Genomic DNA, 13,205 nt, shown 5'->3' with positions numbered 1-13,205 from the left:
AATTGGACCCACTCCCCTGCTCTTTTCTATCCCTGCATGTTTATTCCACTTCCAAGTATTTTTCCAATTTCCTTTTGAAAGCTATTATTGAACCTGATTCCACCACCCTGTCAGGCTGTGTATTCCAGATCTTAGCAACTCATTGTGTAAAAAATGGCTTCTTCATGTTGTCTCTGGTTCTTTTGCCAATCACCTTAAATTACCTTCTGGTTACTGACTCTTTTGCCACCATAACATTTTTCCTTATGTATTTGATCAAAACGTTTTATGATTTTGAGCACCTCTATCAGATCTCCCCTTAATCTCCTCTGCTCTAAACAAAACAATCCCAGTTTCTTGAGTCTCTCTATGTAACTAAGGTTTTGCCTTGGTGCCATTCCAGTAAATTTCCTCAGTAGCGCCTCTCTCAGGCATTTTGACATCCTTCCCAAAGTGTGGTGCCCAGAAGTGGCCATAAGTCTCTTGCTGGGGTCTAATGCTGTTTGGTAAAGGTTTAACGTAGCTTACTTGTTTTTGTACTCTATACCCCTGTGTATAAATTCAAGAAACCTGTATACCCTTTTAAAATGACTTCTCAACTCATCTTGCCACCTTCAAATTGCCAAATTGATTTTAACGAGTTTCAAAATGTTATATGAAATCCCTAGAAGCCTCCATGGTACACTATGTGGTCCACAGAAATAAAACTGCAGACACTTCAAATATACAGTATTTTATGTTGCTGTGAACAATTCATACAGGTGACCAACAGATATAACTCAGTTGTCAGAATTGAGAAAAAGCTAGAATGATAAAACTTGCATCTGTAGAGCACCTTTCATGTTCTTAGGACTTCTCAGATTACTTTTGAAATGTAGCCACTTGTTTGCTGGCAGACATAGCAGCCAAAATGCCTTAGCAAAATTGCACAAACTGCAAATTAGAGAAATGGCCAATTACTCTGTTTTAGCAATACTGAAGGAGGGATCTTGGCCAATACACAATGTTCTTTTTCAAAAAGTGGTCTTTTCCAAAAAGGTTTTGTACTGTAAGCATAGAATTTGTACTGTAACACCAATATATTGGCTGCCTTGTTTATTTGGTTTTACTTTCTATAAACTACGCATAGCAGCAATGTACTTGAACTTCTTTGGCAATTGGGTCCAGCAGTAATCATGTGACATAGCAGATTGATTGCTGAACAAACTTTTAGTCCAATAAACTGGAATTTTGGAATGTTTTACATCATCCAAAAGGCACCATTCCTAACCAGATAGCACCCTCTCAGTGCTACACTGAAAGTGGCAGACCTAGGTTAAATGTTCTAGCTTCAAGTATTAAGGTTTAAACTCAGAGTAAGATTTAAATTCAAAGTGAGAAAAATTGCAAGTCTGTTAAACCACATGGAGCTGTACTTCTTTTACAGAATGAAATATATCAAACAGACTACAATTTTATTTAAAATGCATGTCTCACTTGAAAGGAGTGAGATGTAACTGCTCTGATTTAATTATGTGAGCACTTTTGCTTTTAATCAATTGGCTCAGCTTTGTGTGCTCATCTGCTTTGCCATAAGTTTGAAACTTGCCAGTGGCTTTAAAAAGTAATTGATACATCACAGAATTAAATTTTCTGACTAACATCCACAAACAATTTGTAACTGTCTGATACTATATCTTGCTGTGCTGCACAAATGTGTTTTTTTTTCTGTCTCACCTGCCAGTGTTGTTAAATCAATGTTCTGATACACCAGCTCAAGAGAGAGAGAAAGCCCTTGGGGTACATTAGTTATTTGTTTGATCTAGAAAAACTGGCCTACTAGATTCTGCTGCACAACTTGATAAACCACGACAATCTAATTTCTACACCACACTGCATGCTATTGCTGCTTTATGTTTAAATATTCTACCCTATAAATGAAAAGAACAGGTTTTTATAAGGGTCTTACCATCCATTTTTGTAATTCCACTGTAAATAAAATGCAGGAAATGTGGCACTATCGAATGGTGATTATGTACGTGAGCAGCTCTCCATTGTGGTGACTTGGCAGCAGTTTATTGGACCAAAAGCTTGTTCAATTACAGCCAGCAATCAATCTGCCATGTCACATGATTACTGCTGCACCCAATTGCCAAAGTAGTTCAGGTACATTGCTGCTATGCATAGTTTATAGAAAATAAAACCAAATAAACAAGGCAGCCAATATATTGGTGTTACAGGACAGATTCTACAGCTGACAATACAAAATCCTCTGTGTGCAACTAGAGTATAGCTATTTGTAAATTACATGAATGATCTTTTTTTCAAAATTAAAATTACTAAGCCATGTAAGAACACATTTTAAATAGAAGCTTGAAGGCAGCAAGGTAATAGCAGAGACCTCAAGATGTCTGAATTTGCATGCTCAAATCAGCTGTTTTTACAATGAACATTGGTGCAGAATATCTGTCAGCACTTGGAAGTTTCTGTTAAGTCTTAAGGAAAACAAGAGACTGGTGTTTGATACCAGTCAACAACCTTCGATATAGAAGATAAAGGCCTATTTACAGAATTAGGCAGTATTACGGTGGTAGAATGCAGATCTTGGGATTAAGAGACAGCCTGTAAAGCAAACCACAGCATGGTTAGAATGCACAGATTCAGATTCCCTTGCATCTATATCTGATATCCTAAGCCAGAAGATTGTCTTTGATTTGAAGAATCTGTCACTGAATGTTAGGAAAAAATTTAGGTAGGTAAGAAAATTACAAGTCAGGTAAGAAAGGAAGTTGCTACTCACTATAACACTTGACAGTTTTAAGACAATACATTGAAAAATTAATTAAAAGATTATCAGTAAAAGGCCAACAAATACATAGATAAAATAGCCATGTGGCATTTTGTCAAAAATTAGATTATTTTTCCATTTCCTTTTGAGTGTAGAACTGCATTTGAGCATTGGGGCACAGAACTAATGAACAGTCATGAACAAGATGTTGATGACACACTGGCAGCTTATCAGCGGTATCTTAAAAAGAGATTTTGGGTGATATTTAATTGTTGTGGTGGACAGCATGTCTGCCCGTAAAGAGCTGATGGCAGCCCAGCATGGCCATTCCAGCCTCCAGATTTAATGGTAATCAGGCACTTATCTGGTTGGCAACGGAGTGTGCCTTCAGGGGGAATTTCCCCCCTCAGAGCCGTTGGCCAATCAGAGGCCGGCAGCATTACCAGGCATAATTTGGGGGGTTGGGAGGAGTGGGCGGGTGTGGGTGGGGGGGGGGAGTGCAGGGGGTTGAGGAGTCAGGAAGGTGACGGCCTCTCCACCCTTCACCTCCCATCCCATGATACAACACCCCACACGCCACCGAACCCCTCCTCCCCCTATATACGGCTCCAGACCCACAGCAATGTGAATGACTCTTAACTGCTCTCTGAAATGGCCTGGCAAGCCGCTCAGTTGTACCAAACTGCTGCAGAAAGGCAATACTATGTTTTTTTTCCGAAAATCCATTTTGCATTTCGTAACTCATCGATTTACTTTATCCCGATCATTCTCGACACTATTGCACTGATCTTCCTTGCTACCTTAGCTTAGTGCCATCAACTTTTTTGTTAGCAATGAGTATTCTCTTCAGTATATAAATAAGACAACCAAGGACCCGAAACATAACATTGTGATGTCCCATCAACTATTGTCTGAAAGAACAAGTTTTCTCAATTTATTACCTAGTGTTTTCTATTGGTAAAGTAACAGAAGGGAGCAGGATATTTTTGTCTTACTGGAAGCATACAAAGTGGTAGCAAAGAAGTTGATTCACTAAGTTATAACAACCTGGAATGCACTGCCTGAAAGGGTGATGGACGCAGATTCAACTGAGGCTTCCTAAATTACAGGGCTACAAAGAAAGGGCAGGAGAATGGGACTAACTGAATTGCTCTTGCAGAAAACTGGCATGGGCTTAACGGGCTGAATGGCTGCCTCCTGTACAGTAACATTTCCATGACTCGAATTACCTCCTTTTGAATCAGTCAGGTGTTGCAACAGGTCTTTCTCCAATTTCCAAGAAGAACAATGAGGTGAACTGAGCAACTTTATCAAATTTGTTAAGAGCTTTTTGAGGATGTAATTTAGGACATATAAGGAGAAACCAATGGTTGTAGTGTAGTTGGGTTTTCAAAAAGCACTCAATAAGGTGTCACACAAAGTCAATACATAAAATGATGACTCGTAGGATTGATGTAATATATTAATATCGATTGAGGATTGTTTAATGAACAGAAAATAGCATAGGAATAAACAGGATATTTTCCAGTTGGCAGTCTGTAACTTGAGGGGTACACTGCAAGGATCAGTACTTGGCATCAGCTATTTAAAAGTATATTAATTACTTAAATGAGAGAAATGAGTGTAATGTATCCAATACAAAGTTAGATGGGAAAATAAGTGGTGAGGAGGACACAAACAGGCTGCTGAGGAATAAAGACAGTTGGCTGAGTGGGCAAGAACATGATAGATGTGATGAAATGTGATGTTATCATCTTTGGTTGGAAAAACAAAAAAAAACAGAATATTTTTTGAATGGTGAGAGACTGGAAAAGGTATGAATTCAGGGGTCTTAGGTGTCCTTGTACATGAATCACAAAGTTAACATGCAGGTACAGCAGGCAATTAGAAAGTCAAAGTTTTTGTTACAAAGTGATGTACTACAATTGTGCAGGACATTGGTGAGGCCACAGTTGGAGTATTGTGCAGGTTTGGCCTCCTTACCCAAGGAAGGACATTCTTGCTCTGGAGGGAACACACTTAAGGTTCACTGGATTCTGGGATTAGGAGATTGTCCTCTGAGGAGACATTGAATAGATTAGGCCTATTTTTCTTGGAGTTTGGAAGAATGAGAAGTGCTCTAATTGAAACAAAATTTTTAAGGGGCTTTACAGGATAGACGCTGAGAAAATGTTTCCCCTGGCTGGGGAATCTAGTCCACAGGGACACATTCTCAGAATAAGGGGTTGGTCATTTAGAATTAAGATGAGAAGAAATTTCTTCACTCAAAGGGTTATTAATCTTTGAACTTTCTACCCTGAGAACTCCGCTTATTCGCTTGTTGAGTATACTCAAGACAGAGGTCGACAGATGTTGGATACTAAGGGTATTAAGGGAAACAGGGATAGTACAGGAAGGTGGCATTGAGGCAGATGACGAGCAATGATTTTATTGGAAAGCAGGGTAGGCACAAACGGCCAAACTTACCTCAGTTCTTATTTCTAATGTTCGTATGTTTTCCTTTTTAAAAAATCTTTGCTGCAATAAAGAAGCTGTAACACTGTGATGTACATTTAATATTTCAATTGCGGAAGAGGCCAAATCAGCAAAACATCTAATATACCTACAGATAATTTAGCATTTTATTTTTGCACTGGATCAAGTTTTTAGAAATTGGTTATCTTTCTTAGACTATCAAATAATTCACTTTCTTAAAAACTGTCTAACTTATGAATTGCCAGATATACACTTCACATTTATTTAGAATTTTTTTTCACTTCCTGGGATAATTAACATTATTGAGCAATAAGTTTTCATTTTTGAGAATCAGTGTTTGCAGAAATATGTTTTTTTCTAAAACAAAAAGCATAACACAGAACTAACAAAGGACAGAGAAAGAAATACTGAGTAGGAAGTACCATCCATTGCTAAGTAAGGAAGTTAAGGGTAGTATCAAATTGAAGAAATTGCATACAATACTGCGAAGATCAGTGTTGGTCAGAAGGTTGAGAAAATATAGAAATCAGCAAAGAATGATTAAAAATAATGAGGAAGAATGAGAGAAAGAAAGCTGACTAGTAATAATTAAACAGATTTAAGATTCTCTATAAGTATATAAAAAGGAAAAGAGTAGCCAAAGTGAGCATTGGTCTCTTAGGGGATGAGATGAGGGAATTAATAATGGGAAAAAGGAAATGGCAGGATTGAAATGGTATTTTGTATCAGTTTTCACTGTAGAAGACATAAGAAATATCCCAAGAGTAGTTGGAAATCAAGAGGGAATACAGAGGGGGGAATTTAAAACAATCATATTCACTGGGGAGAAGATACTGATAAAACTACTGGGACTAAACACTGACAAGTTCCCTAAACCTGATGGCGTGCATCTTATGTTGTTGAAGGTGGCTACAGGGACAGTTGATGCATTGGCTGTAATCTTCCAAAATTCCCTGAATTCTGGAAAGGTTCCAGCAATTGGAAAACTGCAAATGTAGCACTTCTATTCAAGAAAGGAGGGAGACAGAAAGCAGGAAATTATAGGCCAGTTGTGGGGAAAATGCTTGAATCCATTATTAAGGTAATAGCAGGACATGTATAAAATCGTAATACAATCGAGCAGAGTCAACATGGTTTTGTGAAAAGGTTTGACTGATTTATTTTATAACAAAGAGTTTTCTCAGGAAGTAACAAGCAGGGTGGACAATGGTGAACCAGTAGATGTGGCATATTTGGATTTCCAAAAGAGATTCAATAAGGTGCCTTAGAAAACGTTACTACACAAAATAAGAGCTTATGATATTGGGGGTAACATGTTAGAACCAATGGAGTTAGCTAACAGGAAGCAGAGAGTTGGAATAAGTGGGTAATTTTTGGGTTGGAAAGCTGTAATTAGTGGCTGATTTCTGGGATGAAGAAGTTGTCTTACGAGGAAAGGTTGAGCGGGTTAGACTTATACTCATTGGAGTTTAGAAGAATGGAAGATGCTCTAATCGAAACATAAAAGATTTTGAAGGGACATGACAGGGTGGATGCTGGGAAGATGTTTCCCCTTGTGGGGAAGTCTAGAACTAGGGTATATTTTAAAAATAAGTGGTTTCCCATTTAAGACTGAGATGAGGAGAATTTTTTTTTCCCTCTCAAGAGGGTCTTAAGTCTTTGGAATTCTCTTTCACAGAGAGCAGTGGAGGCTGGGATTATGGGGGGCAGGCAGGAAAGTGGAGCTCAGGTCACAATCAGATCAGCATAATCTAATTAAATGGCAGAGCAGGTGGGAGGGGCTGAATGGCCTACTCCTGCTCTTATTTCTTATGATCTTATGAAATACAAGCTATTTCTTAATGACATGATTACCTGTTATTCTATGAAACACAAAAAAGCAATTCTTAATCCAATACAAACAATAAACTGCGAAGTACTTCTATATATTGTCTGGAACTGTCCGCATGACTCCTGGAGTTAGAACAGATCAAGCACACTTCTATGTCCAGCATTAGCCTAATGTGAAAAGCTATGATTTACTTTTTCCTTGTTATCCCCAGGAGGAAATGTTGTTCAGAATTTACCGCAGTAAATTAGGTTAACTGCATGTTTCTGGAACTGAACACCCACCCTTGACATCACATAAGCAATGATACACATCATTGACGCAAGCAGCAACAAGATCAAAAAACAAAGCCATAGATATCTAAGTAATAGAGCACACAACCACTGACGTATATAGCTTACCCATTCAAAAAGGACAGGTTCTACACTAAATCAATAGCTACAGATGCTATACATAGTTCCATTCGAGTCTTGTCTTTCACAAAATATTGTCAACACTATTTCTATTTTTAGAAATCAGTTCCAGATAGGAAATAACTAGAACAATTCTGGATTCCATGATTCCGTTCACTTTCTGCTAAGAATTACAAACAGAAACCATTTTTGTAGCGAGCTGTGATTTGAATATTCTGACCTAACACAGTAATGAATTTCAAATCAATCTGGTATAAATTTGCTTAGCAAATTAGTGTGGATTGTAACACCTTCAGCTTTCGAGACATGTTAATCTTCCTATCTGAGTTAAAGGTCTAACAAATATGCAAAACACATAAATTGCACAATCATCCACCCCAGGAGACCAGTTCCTATCAAAGAACCAAGATCTAACATCAGATTTTAGGAAAAAAAAGATCAGAAATCAATCAGTGCCATAAGCCTAGAGATAAAAACAAAAAACTGCAGATGCTGGAAATCCAAAACAAAAACAGAATTACCTGGAAAAACTCAGCAGGTCTGGCAGCATCGGCGGAGAAGAAAAGAGTTGACGTTTCGAGTCCTCATGACTCTTCAACTTCTGTTGAAGGGTCATGAGGACTCGAAACGTCAACTCTTTTCTTCTCCGCCGATGCTGCCAGACCTGAGTTTTTCCAGGTAATTCTGTTTTTGTTTTGTGCCGTAAGCCTGCCCATCAATCACTTGCAGAACCAGACCTCAACTCCATAATCCTTGATACCTAAGAAAAATCTATCATAGAATCATTACAGTGCAGAAGAAGCCCAATCGGACCATCGAGTCTGCACTGGCTCTCTGAAAGGGCATTTTATCTTGTCCCAGGCCCCTGCCTTATTCTTGTAACATTGTGCATTCTCTCTTTTCAGATAGCAATCGGATTCCTTTTTGAATACCTTGATCGAAACTGTCTACACCACCTTCTCAAGAAGTTCATTTCAGACTCTAACCACCTTTCAGGTGAAAAAAAAACTTTGCTTCATATCAGTTTTACTCCTTTTGCCAATTATTTTGAATCTGTGCCCTCTAGTTCTTGATGCTTTCTTGAGTGGGAACAGCTTCTCACCATTTACCCTGTCTATTCTTGAAAAATTGATTTAAAATATTTTTGGGGAATATTGCATTATTCTCTGAAAAGGCTATGTGCATCTGTGTATGATTTAATTAAGCTGGGAAGAAAGTAATAGGAGACAGGTTGCCTGGAGGGTGTAAAACATGAAAAGAACAGGGGTATTAGGTTTGAGGTACAAGTGAATAGGTTAAATCTAGCATTTGCATTTTTAGATGTGGTGCGTTTGTTTGAATATCTAAGGGGAGTCAGAGGCGACAAGAGACATGTTTGCATTTTGCAGCAGTTCCATAGGTTAACACCCATAGGTAAATAGAAATGGGGATATTATATTTTGTAGGCTTACTGCTACTGATCTTACATTGCCTCTGCTCTGCACACATGAAAACTGAAGTTATACCTAGCATAGCTCATTGAATGTAAATCCTCATTGAATGTAAATCCTCATTGAATGTAAATTCTCATTGAATGTAAATTCTCATTGAATATAAATTCTCATTGAATATAAATTCTCATTGTATCACCAGCCTCTTTGAACTTCACTTCTTGATTGATTAGATCATCAATATAAACGGCACACTCCTGCAACATCTGCATGAATTTCTATGTCGCTGCTGGAGGGAGGGGGCAGTGCCCAGGATATGTTGCAAAGATTATGACCCTGCACAAGAACCAGGGTAACTGCAGCCATTGCAACAACTATCAAGACATCTCCCTGCTGAGAATAGTGGGAAAAGTATTTGCCCGTGTTGTCCTTGTCAGCATGCAGATCGTGGCTAAACACATATGCCTCTAATCTAAGTGTGGTTCAGAACTCAAAAATCTATGATTGACATGAACTTCTTAGTCTGGCAGCTGTAAGAGAAGTGCTGTGAATAAAGGAGACCACTACATATATTGTCTTAATCAATCCCGCACAGGCATTCGACGATTTGAGCAGAGGCAGTCTATTTAAGCTGCTGGAGAAAATTGATGTTGAAATCAACATGTGCGTCGCAAAAGCTGCAGCTGTTACGTCTAAGCTGAGTAAGAGAGTGTGGAATAACAGCAACCTAATAGAGAACACCAAAATATGAGTCTACTGAACCTGCGTCCTCAGTGTACTCCTCTACATTGGTGAGACCTGGACAACATATTCTAAGCAGGAGAAAAAGATAATCAGTTTCCTCCCTCGCTGTCTCAAGACGTATCCTCGGCATCTTTTGGTAGGACAAGGTCACCAACTTAGAGGTCCTGGAGTGTGCTAATTCCATCATCATACATTCATTGCTAAGCCAATGATGTCAGTGTAGCTTTGACCACATTCGTCGGATGGATGGTGGCCACTGGGTCATGACCTTCTGGGAGTCCATACCTCTGTTACGAGAACATCTGCAAGTGAGCTATGAAGATGATGGCCATTGATGCTGACAACTGGGAGACAGTTGCTGACAGCTGTGACCTCTGGACACTGTTTGGAAGGATGTTGGAAGAGGCGAGCAGAAACGAGAAGCTCAGTTAACTGAGAATAGGGCTCAGAGAAATTAGAGGTCAGCGAATCATGCATCTTATCAGCCGATTGTATTCCACTGCAGCAAATGTGGCAGAGATTGCCATGCCAGAGCAGGGCTCCAGAGTCACTCCAGGCCTTTAAAAACATTGCACCCTTTAGTTTGGTACAATCTATTTTACCTTTCATCAACCACTTACCTTAAAGGGAAAAACACGACAAGTGAATTAATCACAATGCATTAGTGTGAATTTCTACTCAAAAGCATAAGTTCACTGCAAGCATCACAGGAGTATTTCCAGCCATGAACTTGAATGCCAAGGATCAACATTCTCAGAAATAATCAAGTTAGAAATATAACATTTTTGGCCTTGTTGCTGATCAATCAGTTAATTTTCTCAGTTGATGGCATCTAAGAGGCTGTAAACCTGAGCTTTAAGGTTTGGAAACATAAACTGACAATCCCACTGCAGTGCTCAGAGTGCTGCATTGTCAGTTTTCACAGGTGTGCTGACATCATCCAGCTCTATCTTGCCAACACTTCTCTTGACTGACTTACTATCGCTAAGTTATCAACCTGCTTATCTGACATCCAGTACTGGATGAGCAGTAATTTCCTCCAAATAAATCCTTGTAAGACCGAAACTATTTTCTTCGGTCCCCTCTAATAACTTTTAATAACCTAGCTACCAATCCCATCCCACACCCTGCCAGCTGTCTGAGGCCGAACCAGATTGTTCGCAGCCTTGGTGACATGTATGGCTCCGGGATGAGTTTCCATGCACTTTTCTGTGCCATCATTAAGACTGCCTATTTCCACCTCCGTAACATTGTCAGTCTCTGCTCTGGATGTCGGTCGGAGAATGTTGTTCTAGGGAAGAGATATCTTGTTGTGGTAAAACTGGAGGCATAGGGCTCGCCAAGGCCAAGACTCACTCCTCCAGAGCCAGTCTCCAGTTCTTCATTGGCTGTATCCACCGGCTGTTGCGCAAGGGTCACTATGCCAAGCGTGTTGGGGCTGGAGCCCCCATCTACCTGGCCGCCATCCTCGAGTACTTGACAGCTGAGAGCCTCGAGCTCGGGACAACAAGCTAACCTGCATCATTCCCTGCCACCTGCAGCTCGCCATCTGCAACAATGAAGAGCTCAACAAGCTGCTGAGAGGAGTCACTGTAGCCCAGGGTGGGGTCCTGCCCAATATCCAGGCTGTGCTGCTGCCCAAGAAAACCGGCCAACCCAGCAAGGTTTATGCCTGAAGGGGCGAGATCAGAAAATTTCATTTGCTACTGAAACCCTCACCCACATATTTGTTATCTCTAGACTTGACTATTCCAATGCACTCCTGGCTGGCATCCCACACCCTATCTCCGTAAACTTGAGCTTATTGAAAGCTCTGCTTCCAATGTCCTTACCTGCACCAAATCTTGGCCACTCATACCTCCTGTTCTTGCTGACTGACATTGGCTCTCAGTCAAACAACTTTTTCAAAATTCTCATCTTTGAACGGCCACACCCCTCCATATTTCTGTAATCTCCTCCACTCCACATATCTGCACTCACCTAATATTGGTCCCTTGAGCATCCCTGATTTTAATTGTGTCACCATTGGTGGCTCTGCCTTCAGGTGGCTAGGCCCTAAGCACAAATTCACAGAATTTTTATGGTTTAGGAGGCCATTCGGCCCATCATGTCTGCACTGGCTCTCAGAGCATTTTAACTTAGTACCAATCTCCTCCCTTTTCCCCGTAACCCTGCACATTGTTTCTATTTAAATAATCATCCAATGCCCTCTTGAATGCCTCAAATGAACCTGCCTCCACCACACTTCCAGGCAGTGCATTCCAAGCCCTAACTATTCACTGTTTTCTCACCTGCAAAACACTTTAAAATTATGCCCTCTGGTTCTTGATCTGTTTATGAGCGGGAACAGTTTCTCCCTATCTACTCTGTCGAGACCCTTCAAGATTTTGAAAACTTCTATCAAGTCTCCTCTTAGCCTTCTCCTCTCCAAGGAAAACAGTCCCAACTTCTCCAATCTTTCCTCATAACTGAAGTGTCTCATCCTTGGGACCATTCTCGTAAACCTCTTCTGCACTCTCTCCAATGTGTTCACATCCTTCCTATAGTGTGGCACCCAGAACAATACTCCAGCTGGGATCTAACCAGTGTCTTATATAAGTGCATCATAACTTCCCTGCTCTTTTACTCTATGCCCCTATTAATGAAGCCTAGAATACTGTATGCTTTAGTAACAGCTCTCCTACCTGTCCTATCTTTAATGATTTGCATACATATACACCCAGGTCCCTCTGCTCCTGCAAACCCTTTAGAATAGTATCCTTTATTTTATACTGTCTCTCCATGCTCTTTGTACCTAAGTGTATCGCCTCACACTTCTCTGCATTGAACTTCATCTGCCATCTATCTGTCCATTCCACCAATGTGTCAATGTCCTTCTGAAGTTCTACACTGTCCTCCTCACAGTTTACAATTCTCCCAAGTTTTATGTCGTCCACAAACTTTGAAACTGTCCCCTGCGCACCAAGATCTAGATCATTTATACATATCAGGAAAAGCAAGGGTCTCCAGTACCGACCCCTGGGGAATTCCACTAGAAACTTTCTTCCAGCTTGAAAAATACCCATTACTCTGTTTCCTATTCCTCAGCCAATTTTGTTGCTAATGTCCCTTTTATTTCAGACCTATAACTTTCCTCACAAGTCTGTTGTATGGCACTGTATCGAACGCCTTTTGGAAGTCCATATACACATCAATGGCCTTGCCCTCATCGACCATCTCTGCTATCACTTCAAAAAGCTCCAGCAAGTTAGTCACACATGATTTTCCTTTAACAAATCCATGCTGACTCTTCTGAATCAATCCACATTTTTCCATGTGACAATTAATTCCATCCCGAATAATTGTTTCTAGAAGTTTCCCCACCACTTAAGTTAAACTAACTGGTCTGTAATTGCAGGGCAGATCTTTACAACCTTTTTTGAACAAGGGCGTAATGATTGCAATTCTCCACTCCTCCGGCACCTCCTCCAAATCCAGGGAACCTTGAAAGATTATTGCCAGTGCCTCTGCAATTTCCACTCTCATTTCCTTCAATATTCTTGGATGCATCTCATTTGGTGCCAGTGCCA

General features: G+C 40.1%; 1 protein-coding gene across 5 annotated transcripts in view; it reads right to left on the bottom strand.

Moving 5' to 3' along the window:
- fndc3a (fibronectin type III domain containing 3A) overlaps positions 1-13,205 on the bottom strand; it is a 249,305-nt gene that overhangs the window by 99,824 nt on the left and 136,276 nt on the right. Inside the window, exon 1 of one of the 5 annotated variants that reach the window (XM_041211955.1) lies at positions 1,928-2,017. The exons of the other annotated variants lie outside the window; for them this stretch is intronic. Coding sequence (XP_041067889.1) covers positions 1,928-1,934 — 7 coding nt within the window. The 5' untranslated portion in view covers positions 1,935-2,017. Of the gene's footprint in view, positions 1-1,927; positions 2,018-13,205 lie in introns of those variants that run through there. 5 annotated transcript variants of the gene reach the window in all.

Source organism: Carcharodon carcharias, chromosome 18 (genome assembly GCF_017639515.1).
Source record: "Carcharodon carcharias isolate sCarCar2 chromosome 18, sCarCar2.pri, whole genome shotgun sequence".
NCBI lineage: Eukaryota > Metazoa > Chordata > Chondrichthyes > Lamniformes > Lamnidae > Carcharodon > Carcharodon carcharias.
Note: the sequence above shows the minus strand (reverse complement) of the source record. Positions and strands in the feature narration are given on the sequence as shown.